The sequence below is a fragment of the Falco biarmicus genome, chromosome 8, assembly GCF_023638135.1.
Source record: "Falco biarmicus isolate bFalBia1 chromosome 8, bFalBia1.pri, whole genome shotgun sequence".
Lineage (NCBI taxonomy): Eukaryota > Metazoa > Chordata > Aves > Falconiformes > Falconidae > Falco > Falco biarmicus.
Genome location: NC_079295.1, coordinates 8,555,237 through 8,580,786, shown reverse-complemented (window position 1 = coordinate 8,580,786; position 25,550 = coordinate 8,555,237). Strand labels below are relative to the sequence as shown.

Below are 25,550 nucleotides of genomic sequence, written 5' to 3'. Positions count from 1 at the left end.
TTCTCTCAAATTTTTCTGGGTAACACAGCTCGCTCTCCTGCAGACCGAGTGAGGGAACAGTTAAATTCCTCTTTTTCTTCCTCCTACTGCATCAGTAGCAGCCGCGTGAGCGGGCTGGCAAAGGAGACTGTATGCAGACATGACAGCAGATAGGGCTGGAAAAGCCAACACTGAGTAAACACACACACTGCTCAGAAGATACCTTACCAGCAAAACACCTGCAGCACAACCACGCAAGCAACACGGTATTTTGAGACAGGACACTGGCTTTGAAGAAAACTAGAACTAAAGGGAGATATATTAAAATCCTACGCTTGTGGGAACAGGGTTACACACATTTGGTAAGTCAACAGTATACAGCAACCAGCTCCATCACCCACTACTAAATGCTGTCAAGCTCCCAGAGTAAGCTGGTTTCATCAGCAGTACTTTCACACAGAATAGGTGGCGTGTCCCCTTCACACTTTATCCACGCTATATATGGCCAACGTGACTACAGTTGATGTCTCAGCCTGGGGGCCCTAAAAATACGAACTAGCATGCATGCTCCCATCACACTCCATTTCTTCTTTATTTGGGGATGGAAAAGGATTTGTTATCAGCCAATTCCTTACATACTTCGCAAGGGTAGAGGTTAAGGCAAGCTGTGACAGGAACATACTCTGTAAGTACAAAGAACGAGGAGCTTCATCCCAACTCTCTTAGAAGGAAAGAAGGGATGGGGGTAACTGCAGAGACCTGGATGCACACTGCCTACTCCTCCGCCAACGTAACTTCCAGGAGTGACTCTAAGAACAATTTCCTTCAGCGTGCCCATTTCTTTTCTAAGTCACCTGAATAAAGGGATTCCTAGGGGAAAGCCTACAATGTGCCCACACACACGTTAAGGATCTACAGAGATTTCACTGCTAAGTTTGAATGATACAGTGTGCTTACACTGAATACCAATATATATGACTAGAAGTCCATAACCCACAAGCACAACCGAATCTCAGTTTTCGTGGGAAAAGGCACATAATCAGGGGAGGAGTTAACATACTATCACTTAACACAGTTACCCAAAGCAAAACTGTAATTAACGCGGCAACTAAATCCCTCTTCACTCTGGAGTTCTCTGCTTTTAAAAGCCGGTTTCTGTTTCCCCTACCAAACTATTGCCAGCTAAGTCCTCCTTCCCAGATGTTCTCACGTACCGCCTGGCGCCCTCAGGACTGCCAGGAGCGATCATATTCATTCTGCAGATGTTCCAGTGGTTGTGTGAATCAGAGACAAGACACTGCAACACAGACAGTTGCATCACCTGGCTCAGCATCATCATCACCTTCTTCCTGCCACCAACAGGGATGAACCTGTTAAGGAACTGGGCTGGGAATGAGTTTCTGCAGCACGCAAGTGGAAGAAAAGGGAAAAGGGCTAATGAACAGAACTAACAGGCTTTCCAGTCTCCAGGTAAACATCATCAATAGTTCCTCACTCCTTGCAGACCTTCAGACTTGATTCAGAAGGGACAAAAAGGTCCCTCCAAATCAAGCATTGGTATTTCACTGCACCCAAACCAAGGCGGGTTTCAAATGCATCAGATGAAAACCATCCATAGACAGCTCTGCTAAAATCCCTCCAACAGAAAGTTTCTCTTCCTGAAACAAAGGATCTAGTGCAGATACTAAAAATACCAGAGACTTAGGCAGAAGAGTCTTGGAAAAAATTATGAGTGGTACTGGCATCCTGCTCATCTACCCCAGGAGGACCTGGATCGAGAATGCTTCCAGTGAAGAAGCATCTATCAAAACATCTATGCACAGCAAGAAGCATCTATTTGAAAGACGACTCCTTATGAAACGTACCTACTGCTGAATGAGAAAAACAGAGCTGTACTTTAATCTGTCCTTGAAGGTATGGTTATTTGTTTCTTCTAGTAAGCTACAAGACTGAGTAGGGCATTTTTGGGTTAAAAACTGCTCTTACACAGACTGAGAGAACTAATAACAACATCTCCTCTTTATTTTAGCTTAACCACTGAAGTGTAACTTGGCAATCACAGCAGAAATAGCAGAACTGAGGACAAGGCAACACAGCACAATCACCTTACAAGAGAAAATAGCATGTCTGTCCAGGACCTCTGATATCTAAACCATAGTTAAATTGAGTGACACCACCTGTCAGACTAGAAACTATATCATTTTACACCACCATTATAAAACAGCAGCCATTGTGCTTTCATCTTACAGGCACAACTGAACTGTAAAACATTTAGATTCCACAACAACGATTTATTCTTTTTTTTTTTTATTTAAATTCGGAAGTGTCTCCAAATGCTCTTCAGAAGAAGTTCTTCCGTTGTACCAGAGGAAGGTGACTGTTAGAGTAACAAGCTTTAAGATGACTGCCGTGCCCTGTGATCCGTTTCTACCTAGGAAGCCTCCTCCCTGCTTCAGCATAGAAATAGAGCCAGTTCAAAGGGCTGAAGATCAACTGCATTAGCAGGTAGTTCACTTGTACAGAGGAATCAGAAGGCACACGTATGTCTCAGCTGCTGCAGAGCTCCCACAAACCCAAGGTGCCTGACTGAAGAGGTAAAGCGGGTGGTAATATTAAAAGGCACTAATAATCTCAGGAACGCTTAAATCTGAATATAAAGCAAACCAACTACATGATTTTGCTTTTCACTCTCCACCCATTATGTTCACAAGACCAGGAGATAAGAAGGGGCAAAAAAGGGGCAGGATTCCCACAACCACATTTTTCAATGCAGTTAACACATACTCACAGTCCTTCCGTGCCTATGGTACATACATGCAGCATTAACCAAGCCTGCTTACACATCTCCACACACAGTCAAGGCGCCAAACATAGACACCTCTTATCTAATCTCAACCTACTCTTTTCATAGCCTATCATTTTCAAACAACTTCATAACGACTTCACCTTGAGTCACCCAGGAAGCTTTGCAGATATCTAAACTGAAAAATCAAGAATTTCTTCAGAGAACTTCACATCCCCTCGCAGCGGTCTCCATCCCCACCTGACCCAGAACGTGAAGTGCATCTCTTCATTCACAGCAACGCTATAACCTCAAACACCATCATCTGCACTAAGCGTTGACTTTTCAGCTAACTTACAAAAACCTAAGAATTTCTTAGACATAAGACAAGCTCACAAATCTTTGAGAGGTTAGAATTGCATACAAGAATAAATGCTATTTTACCCAGAATTGCTCACATACAATGGCATTTAGCTAACGCCCAGGTCACCCCATGCCTTGAGACCTACAGGCGGTGGCTGCCACCAACAAGAAAGCCTCAAGTCTCAAGCACGGTGAAGAGCCAGCATTACTCTTGCTGCACGACAGTTTCCGTGTTGCACGGTTTCCCTGCATTAATACAGACCATGTGAACAGCATCGAAAGCGAACCACGTTGCACGTTTCCCAGCTGCTTTCTCACCAGTACCCAAACCGACGAGGTATGTCACTGATTTGGTTTTTGGAAAGCGGGTACGAATAGCCACGACCACCTTTGACAGCCACCAGGCACAGTCACACCTGAACACAGACAGCACTCCGCAGCAATGCTGCAAACGTGAGCTGAAAGAAGCCCTTCACTCCCATGTACTTTTAACCATTGCTTTCTTCAGAAAGGGTCTTTTTAGTGTCGCCTTCCTCCTTTGACACTTGGGAAGCAATCCTGCCACGCACAACTCCACATGGAAATGAAAACTTCTCTAGCGCTGTGCCCCTCATGTTAACTCTTAAATACCAGAAAAGCCTGGCCAACACGATGCTGTAACTGTGAAGAACTTCATCACCAGCATGACAACATCAAAAATGACACGTTCTTGCGAGGATAGGTATTAGCTTCTCCTTATTAAAACTAACTTTTCATTAATAAATTTAACAAGCAAGGACACCTTTCATACTACGAAACTAGCAGTCAACATGCAATGCATACTGAGGCCATGGAACCAAGCACCCTTTATAACAATAAAACAAAATTCATGGATGTTACTGCTGTGAAGTAACCAACCAGACAAAGTAATAGTTTGAAAAAAATTTCACTTGAAAACACACTTGACTGAGGTACCTCAGCAGAAAAACAGGACTATTGGATGTCAAACTATGAATCAAATTCACAGGTTCTTAAAGCATTGGTGTGAGTACATACCACCACAGCATCAGGCTTTTGACCCAGTATTTCAAGTATCTCCTGAAGGCCTCCTAAATAAAATAAGGTCCACCTTTGCCTTCAACTAAAGCTTGCCACAGCAAAGAGCAATCCCCATTTACAAAGCAGCACCAGACATTTAACAGGCGGAGGTTCAGGTTTAAGAACATGTAACTTGTTGTTACAAAACTGACAGCTCACTGGTATGACTTTTTGAAGATGGGAAACGCAAAGTTTAAGAGGCTAGCAAAGCCATGCGCATAGTTCAAGGAAGGTTTACCTACGGAAGGTGACATGCTCGTAATTCTACTCGCTCTCCATGGCACCACCAACACACGCTCACCACACGCGTTACGAAGCGTATTACACACATCTAGTGGGTCCCCTGACAATACGTAAAATCATACCTGTTTGAAAACAAATGGGAGTTGCTTAGTTTAGCTTCAAATTGACTCTAATCAAAAAGTTAACGCAGAATAACTTTACCAACAGGGAACACATTCATATTGAGATTCTGTTGCCCAGCATCTGGAGTCACAGAAGTCTGCAGCCAACTCCAGAAACAGGCAGAACCACCTACTGTCCCTTCACAGGAAAATTTAAGACTGGCAGGTGGATGTCTCCCACCTGAGCACTGTCATTAGGGAACGAGACTTTGGTTCTTTTAGCTATTTAGTGAAAAACAACACCTTCATCTTCATGGACTAAAGATGGGAGTCAGTGTGTAAAATCATGGATGGGCTGGAAAAAAGTTACTTCTGTGTGTTTTCTACTATACAATACTTGGGGCAACAAGGTTCTCTATAAAGGACTAGAAAGAGAACTAGAAGTAAACCAAGAAATAAACATTAAGGCAAGAATTGTAACAAAGTACTTTAACGGAGCTACAACAGACAAAGAGCAGGGGACAAGAGGATATACACAGTGAAAGGGATACCAGTCACAGCCAGTAAATATCTGCCATACTGGAGGGTGAGGAAGAGCAGCCTGAGCAAGGAAATCAACAATCTGCAGCTGAGGATGTGGCAGAATTGATTTTAAACTCAAGTCAGGTTAGGAAAAAAACCAAATTTCTCTCCAAGTCCTGAGCACAACGCCCTGAAAGCTGTGAAGAACCATGCATGTTCAATTTTAACAGCTTTAATAACTGAAACTACAGAGAAGTTAAACCTTGTGTCCTCCATGAGCACAAGATAGGATTTTCCCCTGCAGGACACAGAGATCAAGACAGACAGGCTGTTGCCTTGCCAACATAAATATTTCTGTATCGCTGAACAGAAGAGCTTCTGAATTAGGATGTTGCATAAGGAACAGTTAGGTCAACATCCCAGTTTCCCAGGCAGTCTACCCCCGATACAAACGCAGTAACAGCCCTAGAAGAGCAGGAGATGTTTCAGGAGGTATGTAATTCTGACGCTCATCCCAAAGAAGGCTTTGGTTTTTGGGAGCTACAGGGAGACCATCATCTCTGCAAGAATGCTCCATAATAGCAACAGCAGCGGTGCTAAGGGCCATCCATTTTCAGGGTTCCATCTAAAATCAGACGTGCCACTTAGTAGTGAGTGAGAATGAGCAGTAACTCCATAATTTCACATCAAGACAAAGATGAAACATCATGCTCTTAAGACCCAAATAACACATGCACCCACAGAAAGCAGCAGAGAAATTAAGGAGTGGGTGCATCTTGATAGACGCATTACATATCCTTACAAAGAGAGCTGCACTAAGTGGTTTAGCATTCACTTACGAAAAGCTTTTTCTCTTACGTTTAATACATAAGCACTGCCATTAAGCAACTGTTTGCATGGCAATAAGGCAAAAAACATTGCACCGGTGTTATGGAATCCTCTTCTCAGAAACCACCCCAAGTACATACATGTACAGACATAATGCGGATATACGCGCATACTACATCCAATGCGAGAAAACACAATGGTATTTTTAGGAATCCAGATTCTCTATCAAACCAGCCAGACAAGCTGACTGACAAATATATGCAAACAACTAAGGAGGTATTATAAATAACTTGGAAGTGCCAGGAGCTGGCAGCAGTCAGCACAGTATTGGAGCTCCCCTTCATATCGAAGATGCAAAACACCAGCATCTAACGCCTCCAAGAAGGAAAGATCTGCTATGGGGCTTCACTCACTAAATGGAAACATAGCTCACAGGCATTCCAACTGCACTGCATTCTGGGTGCTGTGAAAAACAAGAACCCTTTGCTAACATGAGGATCCTTCCAAAAGAACGTTCCAGATTATTTCTTATAAATACCTCCAAGGCTGAAATTAACTTCACCAAGCTCAGGAGCCGAGGTACAACATCAGCTCATCTAAAAATAAAAGCTGTTTGATTTAACTAGAACTGACACTGCTGTATTTTTTATATTTAATTTAATAGTTCTCTCTATCTACAAGCTAGTGAAAATAAAGTTACGAATAATGCGTCTCGGGTAACTTACAAATAACGTCTCCCATAGCGATTAGATATGACTTTGTATACCACCCAAGTAGAATATTTACAACCGGGAAATACAGATGTGCCTACCTCATAAATCCCAATTACTGTATCTGACATTCTGGCCAGGTCCTATGGGGGGTCCTCATAAAGACCTTTCGGTAATGTCTTAATACACTTAGAAATTTACTCTGTGTTATAACTTTAGACAAGTGACCTTTACATCTTCGTTTGTGCAACCTCAAAGTAAAGAGCCCAAAACATTTGAAAACAAGTACTACCCCTGAACTTAAATGTCAACTTAAGGGAACCCACTCCACAAATTTTCCCTCAAATTGAGACCGATCGAGATTTTCAAGACTATTTGCAGAAACTAAGCCTCATGACAAACATGTTGCCCCAAGTCCCTGCCCGTTCCAAACCAATTACTGCTGTTACAGCTGCAGCATGGAAAGCCAAGTCTCTGCCTTGCTTGCCTTCTTATCCCCAAAGAAAGCCTCAATAAATAACAAAGCCCACCATTTAAATTTCCCTGATGTCTTCCGTGATCAGTAAAAAAAACCCCAAAACTGTAGGAAGCTACATGACACTGTATGCTTATTATCTTGATGGTATTTGTCGCCTGTTCTATGAAAACATTTGGTACTATTTTGTCAATAAAGCTGAAGTATTTATCAAACAGTCATTATATACCAGTCTGAAACATCAAAATCATCAAACACCCTATTTTAAACTGCCATCAAGATAATAGCTTTATGTTGGATGCTTTTCATGAACAAGATAGATGATAGTTTCTCAAGTTCAATATACTGACTTTTTTTTTCCCCTCACACATGAAAAAACCCATTCTGTATTTTTTGGCAGCAACCGCCTTTCACTGTGTGTTTACTGCAGTTGCCTAGGGGAAATCCTAACACCAATTATCAAAAGCAACACTATTACATTAATAGTCTGCATTAATGACTTTTTTTTTTTTTAATCCTACACAGCTCAAAATGAAAATGAATATGCAGGCATCTGAAAGACATTTGCACTCACTCTCCAAATATCTATTTCTAAGGTTATAACCATGCCAAAGAAAACCATAGTTACATGCTATTTCAGCTATCATCTTACACAAATCATTTGGTAACTGCATAGTTGTACTTCGGCAATGACTATTAAACCACCGGTGGTCATCAGCACAGTAGTATCAAAATCAGCTCTGCTCTGCAGAAAAGAGCCAAACTGCTCATACAAAATACACCCAAGTGATTCTTCAGCCGGTGATCTAAGAATGCAAGATCTGAACGCGACGCTACTAACGAGCTTACACTGCGTAGCATGTGACAGACTGCTTGGAAATTATAATTTGTCAAATGGAGCAATTGAAAGTTCTGGCTGCTTGAGTACTAAAGAGAGTAAGGGTTCAGCATCTGGTACAAGTGATGCCATTTTCTAGGGCAAAAGGACCGTTACATTCAGTAAAGAACTGCTAATGGCCGAAGCAGCAACGTTTGAAGTCCTCCTCACACCATGCAACTATGAGCAACTTAAACCCCTTCCTCTGGTCTCAGAAAAGAGCTCACATGCTACTCTGCTTCTGAAAAAACAAATGCTCCGTCATTAACTCTAGACTCAGTAGGATTAGGAAGCAGTTCCAGAGTAACCTTATCCTTCTTGTCACACTGATCATCCTCAAATTCAAGGCAAGTAACTGGGAGAAAGGGAACAAGAACATCATGTTTTAAATGTTTCTTTTCCTTTGCAAATTGTTTTTGTTAGCTAGGCAACATTGTTACCTACAGTAGTAAACAAAGCAACCGGTGGACATCTGGCAAAACAAGAAATAAGCGAATTTCATTTACAGAGCTTCGTTTGTGAGGGAACCGGGATGAATGCCTGCACAACACTTCTACAGAAGTATTCACCCATCCGTCCCAAGAAAGTTACCCATTCCTGCCATTAGGCATTTAACTGTTGATTTAATATAGAGCAACATTGAAATTCCACACTTCTCTTCATTTTCAACAGAAAAACAAAGACCATGCCTGCTAGCATCTGGCATACACTTCAATATTGTGCAAACATTAATCCATCTCATTCTCTAATTCAGCCAGTGACCTTAATACCAGTTCAGTTCTTAATCATCTGGCTCTATCAGCGCAGCTGGCATTCATTCTGCTTGACACAAGACCTAACCAATAAATAATAATAAAAACCCCTCTTAAACAATGCTTAACCCCAACTGCAACCTATTTATCTGCTAGATTTTATTTTCATGTGTACATAACACTCACAAGAACTGCAACAGCTAGAAGAGTCCCAGAATTAGTCCATTAAGGAAAGGGACTCTCCAGTGAGGAAAAAAAAAAACCTCCACGCTTATACCAGCACAGCACCAAAAACCTGCAGCTACAAAACGAAGAACTGCATGGGTTCAATCCCACTACATTTGCATTATATTGCCCAAATTCTGTGTGCTCCAGAGCTTTGCCTGCTCACCCATATGAGTACACAGAAAGTTTACTGGGCTGCTGCTGAAAATACCAGCAGCATAGAAGAGTAGTGACCATACCACGACAGCAAACGAGGTGGCACAACTAACAAGAATTATCTCAAGCTTTGCGAGAAGAGATGGGAGGCCTCCAACAGAGATCACTCATCAGCTTCCCCCTACTTCCCATGACTGTAAACCACAGAGAGTTTGAGATAAGAGCTTAAAACTAACTCCTTTAAAACCTCAGGGGGAAAAAAAAACCTTCAAAAGAGCAGTTTATAATATTATAATGATACTCCTTTTGAAAGTCTACAATTTTGATTCACAAATCAGCTTGATATATCCTAAGGAGGGGTTATTCAAACAAAGTTATCTCACAACAAAAGCAACAAGCAAGAACCACTGAAAAAGAAGCTGCTATTAAAACCCCGCTGCCCCAGAGCCATCCTCCTCTTCCTCCAGGGCAGAAAGAGTTCCTCTCTTTATGAAAGAATCATGAAGACTTCAAGGGGAAAAAAAAGTTTAGATAAGGAACATTTCCCTCGACAAGTTCTCCTAAAGACTTCCAAGGCAAAAATAGCTTCTCTTGTTTCTCTGACCTGAAGTTTATGAAGTTCCTCTTTTTCTTCTTTTTCCTTTGGGGGCAGTGGTGGTAGCTATAGAATTTTCTTGCTTCAAATAAATGAATTTACAGGTTGAATACCATGACATAAGTCTATTAAAACCAAGGGTAAGTGAACTTCAAAACTAATAATTTCATATTTCGATGGAAAGAAGTACTCCAATATTAGGACAGCAGCATCAGCACAGGACTAGCCTACTGTACAACAATTATTTTGAAGTGGACAAAAGCACTTATATATTCTTAACACAAAGCTAGCCATGAACAAACAGGCTTGCTAACATCACCCCCATAGTCTACCAGACATTACAGCAACATGTTGCAATCCTCACAAAAGTGGAGACCACGAACATCTGAAAGACAAGCACCGTTCCAGCTGGCAGACAGGCCACTTCATCTTCCCCGCCCGCACCTTCAGCTTTTCTTCTTCTAAAATAAGTTAACTTGTAGGAAAGAAATCTGATCAGCCCTTAAGTGACCTGGATCTGTAGTTGATCCTCACTGGAGTTAGGTGTTTGAATCCCTTACCTCCCCGTTGCTAGGGCTGACAGTATGAAGAGTAATTCCCCCCAAAATCAAACTTTTCCCACTTCAGAGCGCAAGTCAAACCCAGTAACATAAATAATACGCACATGTAAAAATCCTTTACTCTTCTGCTTTGAAAGTTTTCTAACTTCAGCTTGTTCAAAAGTATTATTAACTAAGGTAGTTCGGAACAGATTTTCAAGAAATATCATACAAGCAGATGTTGCAACACCTGGGTGATAATTTCAAGTTGAATATGCCAACAAGGTACACTCTTTAAAGCTTCTACTTTATCTACAGACCTTAGGCAGGCCTCATATAGGAAGTACAAAGTCGAATAACTTACGCACACCACCAAACACACAGAATGCCAATGGTACAAGGGTGACAAGTTTCAACTCTTTCTGCAACTGGTTACACAGGCGGAAAAAACCCACGTTAAAATCAAGATTCCACCTGTGTCTCCATGATTATTCCAAAATCTAAGCATAGGATCCATAAGGAGCGTATCAATTTTGCATCAACTAAAAGCAGCAAAAGAGGAGTCTTGGCTGAACAGCATTTGTTGCAATCTTAAAGTACTAAAATACATTTGGCATGCTAATTGTAGTATCTCATCAAACATTTCTTCCTAAGAAATAATAGGAAAAAATAAATACAAATTCGTTTGAACTTGTGTTGGAAGAACACCAACAAGCAAGAGCTGAAACAGCGCGCAGATTACTTTTTTTTTCCTGATAGCAAAAGCCTAAATCACACTTCTCTAGAAAAAAAGGAGAAAGCGGCAGAGCACACCGTACCTGCTAACCCATAACACAAACCTGCAATGCCGCGACCAGCCTGTAGCCACATTGCTGGTCCCAGGGCGCATCTTCTGGAAAACAAGCCTCAAAGCTTACTTGCAGCAGATAAAATTCAACACTAGCACGTACAGGGAAAAAAAAAAACAACCTCTCTGGAACGCCTTAATGCTGCGTATCAGCAGTTACTGATTAACTGAAACCGTCAGAAAAGCTTATCCCAGGCTGTGCTCCGTGTATGTGACTGTATGCTGTTAAAATGGAATTACAGTTTCAGCATATTGGCACAGGACAGGCATAAATAGTTGTATGAAATAACTCTCTGTTGTGGTTACCTCAAACTTTAACCAAGGTCAGACCACAATTTCCGTCAAGATTATTATAAGCCCACATGAATGTCTCTACATCAATAAAGTATTACAATCCTCAGTTACTAGGTCTAAATATTTGGCTTTGCTCCTTGTGCCTCAAACTCCAGGCATACTCCACTCGCAGCAGGACTTCTGAATCTGTAGTGGGCTGGCAGTACCGCGAACCCTCTCCAGCTCTCGCTTCCCCACAATAAACCACTCCAGCGCAAAACTAGGACATCCATCCTCTGCCGAACCTGCGCCTTACAGACAGCTTCATCTTTCTAATTAAGAACTGCATTTTTAGAATAGCAGCAACTTACAGATCGTTTACCACTTTTATAAGCACTTAGAGCTCAAAGGCTACTATAATTACTAGTTAAATGTTTCAACACAGATACCTATTAAGGATTTGAAAAGCAGCTAAGAAGAAAGCACCCCATCTTGCAATGAAGCTCTGCAACCAGCATTTCTGGTTTAACGTGTCCCAGCCAACGATACTGTGATCCTTTCAGGTCCTTACAGAAAGCAGCTAGTCAGCTTTTCACTTCCATCCCACAACAAGGTTAATTTTCAAGTTTTTCTTGTATCCTAGGGATTCAGGAACCGAGAATTCCCAATCCGATTTTCATCTAGCACTAGGAACGCTTTGGCTAGAAAAAGGTTTGTACACAGCTATACAAGCTAATGTAAAGAGCATAGCTTCAGAGTTTATGCTGTGGGTTTTTTTAAAAGCATCACACTCTGTTTAAGTTCTCTTGTGACAGAAGAGGTTTATGATGGACAAAGTATTTACATCAGCATCCCCCTACTTGTCCAAAGCCAGCAGGCGTATTTCTGAGCACCATAACCCACCTCTAGAATCACAAAAGTCCTTCCAGAAGGGGAAAGCCCCAGCGCTGCGCAGCACTGGGCCACCCAGTGACCTATATAGAACAGCACTAGAGTTCAGCTTCCACTCCATAATTAAACAAGCTGCACTTGCCTCACTCAGCCGTTCCAGAGCACAAATCAATCAACCCAGAGAGAGCCTGTTGGTTCAGGAGGCACACAGCCCCACCTGCCCTCCTCACAGCTGCCAGGCAATGCCCTTACCATGCACTTCCAAGCCTGCCATACCCATTGCTGGTACAACCACCAGGTACCCCAGGGCAGCATCTCCCTCTCCTCAGGTGTAAGGGCCCTCGCACCCCACTGCCCCCCATCCACCGAGGCACACCTCTGCAGCAACCCCCCGCCGCCCAGCCCCTCGGGTGAGACAAGGAAGGGCACCTTTGTGGGGGGACCCATTGATGCTCTCGGAGCTGGACTGCATGTCCACGGTGGCTCTCCTGAGGCTGCTGAAATAAGCCCTGGACCTGGAGAAGCTGCTGCGGGGGGACCGCCCGTGGGGGCTGCCGAAGAGGGCCGCGGCGCTGTCCTTGCGGGCGAAGATGCCGCTGAAGAAGCGCAGCAGCCGGTGCTCGTGTGCGGCGGCGGGGCCCTCCCGCCCCAGCCGCTCCGAGAGCCGCTGCAGGTCGCTGTTATCCAGGGTCCGGTTCTTGCTCTTGCTCCGCTCCCAGCGCTCCAGCTGGGAGAGCGGGTCCGCCTGGCTCAGCACCTCGCCCACGTCCAGCGTGTTGCGCTTCTCGGGCGGCCCGGCGGCGGGCGGCGAGCCCCGCGCCCCGGCGTCCCGGCCCGGCGGCGGCCCGGGGAGGCAGCCCGAGCTGCTGTGCCGCCGCACCCGGCCCGCCGCCCGCGGCAGCTCCCCGCCGCCGGGCCAGTGCCTGAAGCTGAAGCTCCGCCGCAGCAGGCCCGGCTGCCGCCAGGGGCTCTGCCCCTGCTCCCCCGCCGGCGGCGCCTCGCCCCAGCGGCCTGCGGGCGGGCCCCGGGCCCCCGGCCCCCCGGCCTCCTCCCCGGGGCAGACGGCGGCTCCGGCCCCGCCGCAGGCGGCCGCCGGCTCCCCGCCGCCCCGCGGGCCGCCCAGGGCCAGCTCGGCCGGGCCGGGCTGCCCCGCTCTCCGCGGCACCTTGAGGCGGCCCAGCTCCAGCTGCCCGGTGCTGAGGGTCCTGAAGTTGCGGAAGCCGCAGGGGCTGGGGACTCGGTCCCGCTCCTCGCCCTCCTCCTCGCCCTCCTCCTCCTCCACCAGCAGCAGCCCGGCCCTGGTGAGGCTGGAGGAGCCCGGCGCCCGGCGCCCCCCGCGCCGGGGCCGCTCCGGGCCGGGATGGCCGCCCTCCGGCCCCAGCAGCTCCTTCTTCACCATGGTCACGGAGATGCGGTACACGGTTTTCCGCTGGGGGGTCCCCCGCTGCATCCTCTCCGGAGAGGAGGCGGCGGCCGGCGGCTCGCTGCTGTCCAGGAGATACATGTCCCTGGCGGCTGCTCTCCCCGCTTCAGGCAGCAGCATCCAGCCCGGGCATCGCGGCGCGCCCGCCGCCGGAGATGGAGGTGCCGGGAAGATGTGGGTTGCCGGAGCCGCGAATCGAAATGCAGAACCACAAACCGCTGCAACCCAACGATAACAGTAACAACGATGAAAAAAAAACAGTAATAATAGAGAAACCGCGCGGGGACTCCCCCGGCTGCAGGGTTAGGCGGCCCCCGCTTCAGCGGCGGCTCCGCTCCGGCACCGCTCCCCGCCGGCGGCCGGCGTCCATGGAAGCGCCATCCAGCCCTGCCGGCCCCCGCCGAGGAGACGTCGAGGGACGAGTTAAATCCATGCAGCAGCCGCATGCATCCTCCTGCGGATCCCAAAATGCATTGCTGGGCAGAAGCAGGGTCCGGTATTCACGGGATTAGAGCAGCAGCAGCCTTCAATTTCATTGTTTACAGCAAGGCTGCACGTTTGCGGATCCTGCGCCCTTTTTTTTTCCCCCTCCGCCGGGTAAATCCGATCAGTATCCGTCCCCAGGGCAGCGGAGCGGCGGGCAGCGGCAGCCCGCCGCCCCGGCTGGGCTGGAAGGGGGCCCGTTTGGAAACGAAAACGCCGCCGTTGCGGAGCGCAGCGGGTGCAGGAGCGCCCGGCCCCAGGCGCACGCCCCTGGGCGGGCAGCGCGGCGCAGCGCCGGGGCGGGCGGGCAGCGCTCGGCCGCGCAGCCGGGGCTCCCCCAAGCGCCGGACTGGAGCACCCGGCCGGGAGCGGGAGGGAGCGGCGAGCACGATGCGGGGGAGGGGGAGCGTGCGGCAGGCGCTGCAGGCCAGCGGGCCCACCCGGAAGCCCCTCACGCATCGCTGGTTTTCCTTCTCCCGCACCCACCCTCCTCAGCGGGGGGACGCTGCTACCCCTCGCCCTTGCCGGCTGCTGAGTCCCAGGGCTTACCCAGGCCCACGAAAGGGCAAAGTGCGCATTGCCCATGAACTTAACCCCACCTAAGCTCAGCCCGCTGTGCATCCCCCCCATCCTGGGTGCAGGGCAAATCGAGGGCAACACCACCTTCCTAACAACAAAGAGTCCAAACTACCCAGAACTGCTTTATTTTTTCATCTGTGACAACTGTGACTGTCCTTAATAAACGTCTTCTTAACCGTAATGCTTTGCACAGGTAAAAAGCCACATTACTCCTATGGTTACTTGTGCAAAAACCCTGACCCACCACACCCTTCACAACCACTGGTTCCAACAGAACCTGGCACTTCCACAAAACTGGAAGGCAGTGTCATACATGCTCCTTCCACACCCAGCTGGCCAATTCTGTAGCAGTACAGATGAGGAATGCTGAAGTAATTAACAACAAACAGATGCCCACACTAAAAAAGTGGTAAGCCAGCCACGATGGCAGACACCAGAAGTTAAACAGTATTAGGAAGAAGGTTTCTAGGATTCCACGCATGATATGCTTTTAAAAGTCAAGCTTCAAAAACTACCTTCAACGGCCTTGTACGTCCCTTTCAAGGCTACAATCAAACATCTTTCACCAAAGCCAGCAAGGTTCAAAACCAGTAAACACCTCAAAATGAAGGAAGGTGAAAATGTATCTCAAGCAGAAGAGAACCTCAAAGCTATCAAGGCAACTCACTCCCAGGACGGATTCAAAAATCAGCCAGAAGAGAGCAGAAGACAAAAGCTTCTGCTTGGGTGTGCTCCCCAAACAAGCACCACCGTTCCAGACCACGAGACAGACGTGGCGCAAACGGGGCAGGACCTGCCCTCAGGAGCATTTCCAGGTGGGAGGTTGTGCTCTCACACCAGATGCACCCAAAACTAAAGGATGCTCTGGGTTTCAGCTACTAGATGTAACAGTTTATTGGTAATACTGGGATCCTGCTGCACATGCTGCAGATTGATTACCAGTTGGAACACGGTGAATTACTTACTTCTCTAAATCACTTCTCCATATATGACAGATGCTGTTGTCTTTAACACTGAATAATTAACATTTATTATTCATTTCTGCTCCATTCGTCACTGGATAGATTTGAACACATACCATCAGTAGGCACTTGATCAAGACCAGCCCTAGAGAAACTGTCTTAAGTACAACCCAACACGAGCTGACGACCAGCCTGAAAAGAGTTTCCAGGTCCTTCTAGATGCCTGCTCACCACCATGGAAGGGCAGTAGATTTTTTCCATTTCTCTGACATCTAAAAGGCCGCTTCCAATATGGATTTCTAAAGGGGGGAAGGCCTCGTTATGAAAAATGGGGGTAATGAAAAATGGAGGAATAGTAATTTTAAAAGACACACGCTTTACCTAGTGCCCAGCGGTTAAAGCCCGGAGGCTCCAGCCGTGTAACCCGTGAGGCGCCGACATCTGCCTCTTGCCGCTCGCATCCCCCAGCCGGATCCGGGCCGCGCTTTCCAGCGCGCCGCTCGCAGCCAGCAGGCTCGTACCCGGAGTGGAATCGACCATTTTTCATCCTCCCGGGATGACAGACCCGTTCAGAGGAACCACTTTTAAGAGCAGACAAATAGCCGGCACATTCCTCCAGCCCTCCCCGCTGCACCCCCCCATCCCACAGCCCTCCCCCGCCTCCTGCCCGGCTCGCAGCCCCGGTCCCTGTGCCACGCCAGTCCCACCGGTGGTGGAAACACTTCCATCCATCAGCCCTGCGAGATGCTGCAACAGCTCTTCTACAGGTAGTAAATCAGCTCGCGCTGACTACTCATCGCATCTTACCACCCTGCAACTTCTTGGTAAGATTTCTGGTCTATGAGGCTTCTTGTAAGGCAATCGACTCTGCTGAGCTCTGAAGGCCATCATCTGCAGGTCCTCTCCTCCCTCTCCACCACCAGAGAAACTACACCAGCTTTAAGAAATCCATTGTTCGTTGGCCATGCAACATCGGTTTACTATCTCAAAGCAGGGACACAATACACAGAATGAGGGATTTCATCTTTAATATTCTGCAAGAGCTCCAAAATTACCAGGGAGGCCTCTGCAACACCTTAGCCCAAGGGATTCTGCCTGTGGGCCAAGCGCAGCATCCCTTCGCTGCGCCCACCTCCGCCGGGCTGGGATGCAGGCAGCCTGAGCAGCGCCAGCACGTCCCCTCCTGCCCCACCGCTCCACCTATGACGCAATTAGCACAGATCCGGTCCCAGAACAGGAGAAGTCCCTCAGGCCCTGGGACAAGCGCAGCCAGAAGCCACGGCGGCCAACCCAAACAAGTAATTTGGCATAAAGCCTACGCCGTGTGTCCTGAAGGGCCCTCGGCAGCAGCTCCCGGTTACCTTTCATTCTGCAGGCAGCTGGAAGCAGAGAGCACGACGCACGTGCACAGTAAACATAGGGCTTCTCCAAGGTGCCAGGTCCACCGACAGCACCTGATGGCAAGCATACGTACCCCTAATTCATCCCACCTAACTCAAAAGCTGTACTACCTTCTGCCAAGCACATGAAATACCCCCAAAGTATGTTTGCATGACATAGTCTTATTGTTCTTCCAAGATATTCACACTGAAAAGCAGTACCGTGGAAATCCTCCATTCCACGTAGCCATTTGAAGGGTCGTATTTGCCACTTTTCATCCTACTGCCAAGGTCAAACCTAACTACACTACTCTGAGGACCTCCATCAGCCACAAAACCAAAGCTAAGTGCATTCTAGAGGCAACGTAAAGCCTTCTGAATACCTGGAATATATTTTTATTTTTCACACAGAAAGCTGGCTCTTCTTGCAACACTGCCAGCAAATTAGCTAAACCCAGCCTGATGACTTAAAATGCATAAACATTTTCCACACAGGAGAAGCACTCTGCTATAATTTATAGAGACTCACAATTTGCAGCAACAAAACCCAATCATTTGTTTTAATCAACACAGTGAAACACGGGTGTCTCAGATACATCTTTAAAAAGCTTCAAGCAATCTTCACATGGGCTTCTGCCTCACACAGCTTGTTTTACTTCAAATCTGCAGTGCTGCAGTACCAGCTGTGCCTGTAGCAAAACACTGTGCACTGCTAAAAGGAAGCCACAAATTAAATACTCCAGGTAAAAAAAAAAAACAAAAAAAAAAACCAACCACATGACCAAAACCTAAGATGATCAGAAAAAGTGCAGGAGTCCTGCGTTCACCGATTCCCATCCTGAATGATATCCTTGAGTTGAGTTTCGCATCACTGCTGACCCAATTGCCACCACACAGTGCCGACTGCCGAACATGAGCCATGTTGGGAGAAGCGTTATTACTCTCCAACAACTGTAAAGCAAGTTCACTGTAAGCAACCAATATTCCTGGTACTGACTTTATAAAGCAAAAAAATGTTATAACATTAAAAGTGATGTAAAATAGGCTTTGCATTTTCTTTTCCCAAGAACTCTTTGCAAAAAGACTCTTGGATAATTCTTTAATTTCTTACTCTCAAATTCTTCTAAGAGTTTCACATGCCACCAGCAGATTCAGCACAATCACCATTCAAATATAAAAGCCCAGACAAGGAGAAACATATGCCTCGTATACACCAGTAGTATCTGAGCATTAACATTTTAATCCTGAGATGGCCTTGACAGTTCAGCCATTTTGCTGAAACATTTAGGGGTGCACAAATCTTGCAATGCTGCTTGTTTATATTCCCATCTTTTGCGTTTTATTGGACAACTTCTAGTCATTCAAATCTTTACTGCTCTCACTGCCTTTTTTTTTTTTTTTTTTAAGAAAAGCAGATCTAAATTTTACTGCAGATTAAACTCTAGACACACAGTATCATTGCAAGTAGCTGTTTGAAAAATTGATCGTGGAAAACAAAATTAGGTCACCTGAAAAATTTTTAGAGTAATTCAGAAGCTATTACACTTTTCTCTTCTAGAGATACTGAGCTCCATCCGCTGTTTGTCATTACAGATCAATGTTCAACGTGGAAACAAAAGAAGGCATCTGGACGAGAACAACATCATGCTGGAGGGTACCAGCAATGCAGAGACTGAACTCAAGATCTCTCTCGAGCCACGGGGTTTGCATTAAGCCACTGATCTGTGTTCTTCTGTCACTATGCACTTGTCCGTTAAAACAGGCCTGAATTCACTGTAGGCAATTCTTTACTAAGAACAGAGACATCTCACAACAATACAGAGAGCAGGAGCTACCAGCGAGAAGTCAGCATTTGCTATCAATAATGACCTTACTGTCAGCACAATGAAATCACATTCCTGTCCTAAAAACACTGGATGCTGAGCAGGAAAGCGAATAAGGGTGATGGGATGTGTAGCAAAAATGCAACTCACTCATTTGTCTTTCTCTCACCAGGAGAGAAAGAAAATGTTTGCACATCTGTACGAAGCAATGAGGTTGCAGCAATCCCGTTCAAAGCCTGTAACACTTAAATACGCCTCTTACCCATTGCAGAGATCCCCAGAGGGGGGGTCGCAGGATACCAGGCATCAGCTTCACCTGGTTAACCGCTTCAAAAAAGGCCAATAGAGAGCCAACATGGAGCATTACAGAAGCTCTCGCTTACACGCAAGAAGCACATATCCTGGAAAGCTACAGCTGTTCTTAGGCAAAGGTCTTGGCACCTGAACAGAAATCCTACCAACTGCAACAGCAGCTCCTTGCAAAAACTCAGAACGCTTTTGGACTTCAAAAGGTTGCCATCGCTAGTCCAGGAAGGTGACGTGTCTTATTGCCGGGCCTATTACACCATACAGGATAATACTGTTTACAATTCTTTTCCTTTTAATTTCTAAATGCCGATTTTAGTACTTCTTTTCATATAGTTTATACTGACGACGTACGTCATAGCCTAAAAGACTCATGCTTCATGAGAACATATTATTTTATAATATAAATACAATAATGAAACATCTTTGACTCCTGACTCATACCCATTCACTAAAGATAAGTGAAGGAGAAATGGGAGGGGAAGAAAAAGAAAGAGTTAAATCATTTATGATCTTCTTTTACCATGATACATGCTAAAGATCCTGGTTTTAAAAAATTCTCTTAATGGACAGCTTCCAGCAAATTCCAAATTGCATATAATTTGATGCCCAAATGTGGCAGATTTCATCACTGCAATGTACTTAGAAGAGCAGAACAAAAAACATTTTTTAAAGGGGAGAAAGCACAAAGTCTTCAGGTTTTGCGCATGACTAAGATTATCCTTCTGATTGCTGCCCTCAAGCTGCTGGAGCCATTATAATTAATATATTTTGCCTACCCATCTGCTTCTCTTCTGCTTAAAAACAAAACAAACCACCTGACTACAGCTGGATTTCTACTGAATAAAATAGGATACTCCTAAGTTATCTTCTCACTGAACAACAGGCATCCAGAGAATTAAGTCTGCAAGATTCATCTTCCCATTTCAAATACAGGGGTTTTTTAGATCACATCATCTGACAGAAGAGTTGCAGCCTGCTGCCACTATAGAACTTAACTGAAGGAGCAGAGACCACAAAAATAAAATAAGCCACAGAAACTACATTTCTTTCCCTTCATTAATACTTTGAGCTAAGACACGATAGCATGCAGCACCCCTGTCCTGATAGCTACACTGTGAACCTTCACAGTGGTAAATCTGCCCGCTGAAGGTGGCACAATTAACTTGGTTTATAATTCTGTCATTTCCTCAAGGTCTTCAGTATGGAATGGCCAATATTAAAGCTGTCCACGTTCCGTGCTCTGCCCTATCACAGTATTTCAGCGTGTGGGGTAGCAAAAAGTCACACAGGCTTGTCAGCAGACTCCAGGAAAAGGCTGTAAGTGGACCAGACTACCGTATAAAACCAAACCAAATCACTACAGTACTTCATATACAAACATTACATGTTAAAACTGAGGCAGCAGGCAGTCACGTGGTAGATCATCATCCTGAGGCACTCCTCACAGCTGCTAGAAGTTCTCCCTGCCCCGGCAGAACGCTCCTTTGCAGAAGGGTTACCTCTCTTTGCAGCCCTGTGCAGTCAACTTGCCCAACGATCCCAAAACTCAGCTTGCACTTCAATCCAAGCTGCCAACATATACCATCGATCCATCAGGATAACCTCAGGAATATGAATTCTCTAACTTTTAATTTGCTTCTACGTAGGCTGCCAATATAACCTGTATGATACCCGCTCCCGGTCCTTTTCATCTCCCAAGACAGAACACCTCAGATGTGGAAGAGCAGCAGCGAGGCACCCTGGCCATCTGATGGATGTGCAGAGAAGGATGAGCTGATACACCCTGGAAGAACCACTCCTGTCACCTGGATGCCCTTTCAGCTACTGGTAGGCAAAACTTCCAAGAATAAACTAGAAGAAAAGTCATCTTTCTACATACCCGGTGTTCCCTTAGGAGACTGTTAACAATAATCAGTGTTCATATACAACGTCACTTCAGAATCCCATTTGAAGTACAGAGCTAATGAATTTAAGAGCTGTGTTTGTCTCTATAAGAAAGAGTACAATTTTCAAAAAAATCCTTACCTCATTTTGGATATTACTCTTTTTTTCTGAAAGGTAAGCGCTTTTTAAATCAGACTATCACACATTTCTTTCAATCCCTCCTTCTGTGCACAATAAAATATTCTGACAGGCAGCATGAATACACAGTTCCAGTCCCTCAAACTCAGGATTGCAACTTCTGCTTATTACATACGGTGTTTCAGTATCTCACGAAGCAGGAAGATTTCCAGATGCCTGCTAGCTATCCTGTGTTAATTATTTTTAGGCAGGCCGCTTTTCACCTCAAATCATTTACATAATTTAAGAGACTGCACTGCAGTGAGGGAAAAAAAAAACCCACAACTATCAGAACTCAAGAAACCACTTTCGGCTAAACTTTCCTATCACAAATATTGGAAGCATGTGAATTGTCACTAATGACAATCTAATTGAGTAAAGAGTCACATTACCATCTACATGAAGCCTAGTCAGACTTAAAGTGCTATGAATTCAGAGGCTTAAGTTTTTTTAGGAACACGTGCTCCTCTGAAAGCATGACCTTTGAACCATCGGTGTAAGAAAGAGGGATACGCTGACACCTGTTCCTGACACAGCCGTCTATTCACTGAGCAGCGCAAGAGCTAGTGGCTACACTTCGGACTAGTGACAGAAATGTTAATGTTTTAATCAGGTATGCAATATTTCTCTCCAAAATTAAGTGTCATAACATGCAGCATATATTTGACTCCTGATTTTTTAACCGTAGGCAAGAAAACGAAGAAAGCGAAGAACAGGAATATAGTGGGGACTATAGTCTGGTCTCATCTATAGGTAGATAACAGGTGAACTCTCAGCTGGGTGTTTGTACTACAGGTATTGTTCTGGATACAGCTATTCCATATTCTCCAGTTGAACATACCTCAGGGAAGAGGGGGTTGTGATGCAGTTGCAACTTTACACTCCCATTTACAGCTTTAGAAAGGGAGTGCTGTTTTTCACTCAGACACAAACCTATTCCAGAACTATATGTCTCTCTACAGTTATCACTCTAGACTACACATAGCTTTATCTCTCTCTGCAGTTACATACACCATATATATTGTGTATTTTGTATGTATATACCAAGTGCATCTGCATGCTGGCTTATGACTTTGTACCGAATTACACAAGCATGCCTTCTGGTTCAGGACAAAAGCAGATGGATGGGAATGGCTCAGAGCTCTAACCCTCCAGATACTGTATTCAATAAACCACCTATTTATTACAGGACTTGCATTCAGAGGTCTGCCTGCTGCCATTCTGTAACTAAACAAAGCACGGCATTTGTAAAAGCTTTTAACATTTGCAAAAACTTTTTAAAGCTTTCAGAAACATAGTAAAGGTAATGTGATGTGAAATCCATTTGGGTAGTAGCATTTTCAAACCACGCCAGAGCTAAGAAGCCAAAAAGCTTTGGCAAATACAAAGATTGTGGTTTGGGGCAGGTACTTTTCAGAAAACTACATGCTGACCCAAGGGGCACTGAAGTACATACAACAGGGTGGCAAAACAAACGATGCAAATCAGCAAATGTAAACAGGTTTGATTCATATGCAGCTTGCTAAAGTCTTTATTGACCCAGCAGCTGCATCTTGCACACCTACCTTAATCTTTACAGCTCTGACAGTTTTGCAGCTCTAGCCTGGTTCTGCCCTTCATAAATTCCATTGAACAAGCCTTTCTCTTGTCCACCACAGCCCCCTTTTCTTTGGCTTCAGCAAGTTACACAACATAGTATGAATATCTATGTCAAGTACAGGATAACTTACATTTCTGTCTGTAGCACATGGATCTCAGTGTGCTCCATGCACAGCCACCAAAAAGAATGGAACTACTGCTGTGCATTTGAAAGAAGGAAGAAGATAAGGGAAGGCTAGAATTAGACCAGAAAATAATTCTTAAGAAATCCACCCAGTGACAGATAATAGTTGCTTGTATGTACAAGCTGGCTAATTATAGACCTGAGAGTCTGTCAGTGTTGACTCATCAAAAATAATGCAGGACATAGGAAGTTTAAAGCCAGGGAGGGGGGAGCAGGACAGGGACACCCACAAAAAAAGAAGAAAAAACCTGTAGCTAGCTTGGGCTTGTAGGGGGCCATCCACCAGGCACTCCGTAGGAGCACAGGCACACCATGACCATGTTCCTTCCGGCCCCGCTCTACCAAGGGGCTGCTGCCAGGCAGGGGGCTGCCAGTGCTTACAACCACACGAGCGGCAGCAGGCAGCAGCAGCAGGCTCGTAGCCACCCTCTCAGCACACAGCCCTCAGGCCTCTATCTCCGTGTGCCCCGGGTGTGAGAACACTGCCCACTGCTCTCCCCTATCAGCCTTCTCAACAGTGCAGCAAGATTAGAGGCGAGAAACAAACCACGTTACAAGCATCTGCCCACGCTGCAATAATCTCCTCTGACACAGGAGACCACATATCACGCACCACAGATTTTTCTGTGACTCTCTAAGAGGCCACGGGATGAATTCTGCACACCTTTTCAGGCACTGACGTATCTCAATACAGTGGAAAATTTTCAAGTCCTTACTACACCAAAAGTGAAACAACATGAGAGTGCAGCCAAGGAAGCTGGAGGGGCTCGACGGCTTTCCTCCAGGTTTGCAGGACTGTTACTCAGGTGATGGGTGGCAGGAGGCCGAGATCTGAAACATACATTTAGATCGGCTGGAAAATGCTATTAAATACCAGCATCCCAGTACCTTCAACAGAATTCTGTATGCTCAGTCTGTTTCTAAGTAATAGAGAAACATACTACTTGCATGCAAGATTAAAACCTGCAGAATGGTATTTTCCATTGATGAAAGACATTTCTGACAGTAACTTTAAAAATATCTGTATATCTCAGTGCAGCCTGTCAATACACAAATTCTCCCCTATAGATACTCCGTTTCACATGCTATTTTTAACGCCACACTGCTGGTAAGAAGCACTACGATGGACAATCTGGCTATTATGAAAGCCTACCAAAGAGTTTTCATGTAGAAGACTCAACTTCAACCACTTCAGAAGATCTGCCTGAAACAGAAGCACTTAATAACTTCGAGACCGTCAGGAAACGCAGCTCTATCTATGAATTTTGATTAGGCTAGTTCTGAAAGGATAAGCTAATTCCTGAAGCAAGCCCTTTCACCATACACAAGACTATAAAACATGCCATTTCCTCCCTGTCCTCCACTTCTGCTCTTGCCCTCCCCCATTATTCAAATGGTTTCCACGCCATTTCATTAACAGGATAAAAAAATTAACATAATTTTCTAACACGCAAAAAAATAAGGGGGGGAGGGGGTTTGGAAAATTCACTTCCTTGCTTTTGCTGTTTTAGCTCCAAAGCTAAGCAAGCCCAGCTGCTCAGGAAATACCATTGTAATGAACACATTATTGAACATGGAAGAATCAATCGAGATTTCTGTCAAAAATGTCACATGCTGCAAACAGGCCAGAAATCAAACGGCTCTTACGAAATACTTCCCAGCCATCTTTTACAACTCCACCTTTTAAAATTCAGGCACATAATCAAAATTACTTAAAAAAACCCGAAACAAACACCACACACATAAATAACTGAATTAGAGTAATTTCAGTAGGAAGCCAGGAGCTACTCTTCATTACTAGCACCTGACATAACACTGCTGTTTTATAGGTACTGCATTTACTCTAGATCAAACGAGGGAGAAAAAGTTGTAGCTAAAAATCAGTTCCTTTCAAATAGCAAAGACTATTCGTTTTGTGGCTGGTTTCATCTTGGATTCTTTTTACTGACACATTTGTTGACAACATGCAGAAGGCATTAACTATTTTAAAGGGCAACTTCAGCCTGTTTTGTTATAAATACTTTAATACTGTGGAGGTTTCTCTTATGCAGCTGACAGTGATGAACAACTTCATGATGCCAAAGTTCCTACAGCTGCTAGGGGCTCTCCACTACAGCAACAATGAAGAAATTTCCCAGAATACCCATGCTTTTTATCTGGAAACTTCGTCATTCAATGTGACAAATACTTTCATCAATCTTAAGAGGGGAAAGCTAAGGGCAGATACACCATTTACAGCTACCTAATAGCATGTTAGAAGACAGAACAGGACCCTTCTTGGAGGCGCACACCAAAAGCACAAGGCACGAAAAGCAGCAAGCAAAATACCAATTAGATACAGGCAGAAAACAAAAAAAAAAAACAAAAAAACCACCAAACAACAGCAAAACACCACCACATTTCACCATCGTGGTAGCTATAGATCTGAATAGGTGGCCCAGACAAGCTGAGAAGCCTCCATGCTCCAAGGTGGCCCTGCTTACCATGGGGGCTAGGCTCAGGAACTCCAGAAG

At 45.3% G+C, this 25,550-nt stretch overlaps 1 protein-coding gene across 11 annotated transcripts in view; it reads right to left on the bottom strand.

The window, feature by feature from the left end:
- The window catches only part of AGAP1 (ArfGAP with GTPase domain, ankyrin repeat and PH domain 1), a 382,734-nt gene that overhangs the window by 284,023 nt on the left and 73,161 nt on the right, over positions 1 to 25,550 (bottom strand). For 2 of the 11 annotated variants that reach the window (XM_056350242.1, XM_056350247.1), the window contains exon 1: positions 12,665 to 14,395. The exons of 5 other annotated variants lie outside the window; for them this stretch is intronic. In XM_056350242.1, the coding sequence (XP_056206217.1) occupies positions 12,665 to 13,778 (1,114 nt within the window). In that variant the 5' untranslated portion in view covers positions 13,779 to 14,395. Of the gene's footprint in view, positions 1 to 12,664; positions 14,398 to 25,550 lie in introns of those variants that run through there. 4 more of the 11 variants (XM_056350244.1, XM_056350245.1, XM_056350246.1 and 1 more) reach the window with 3 other exon arrangements.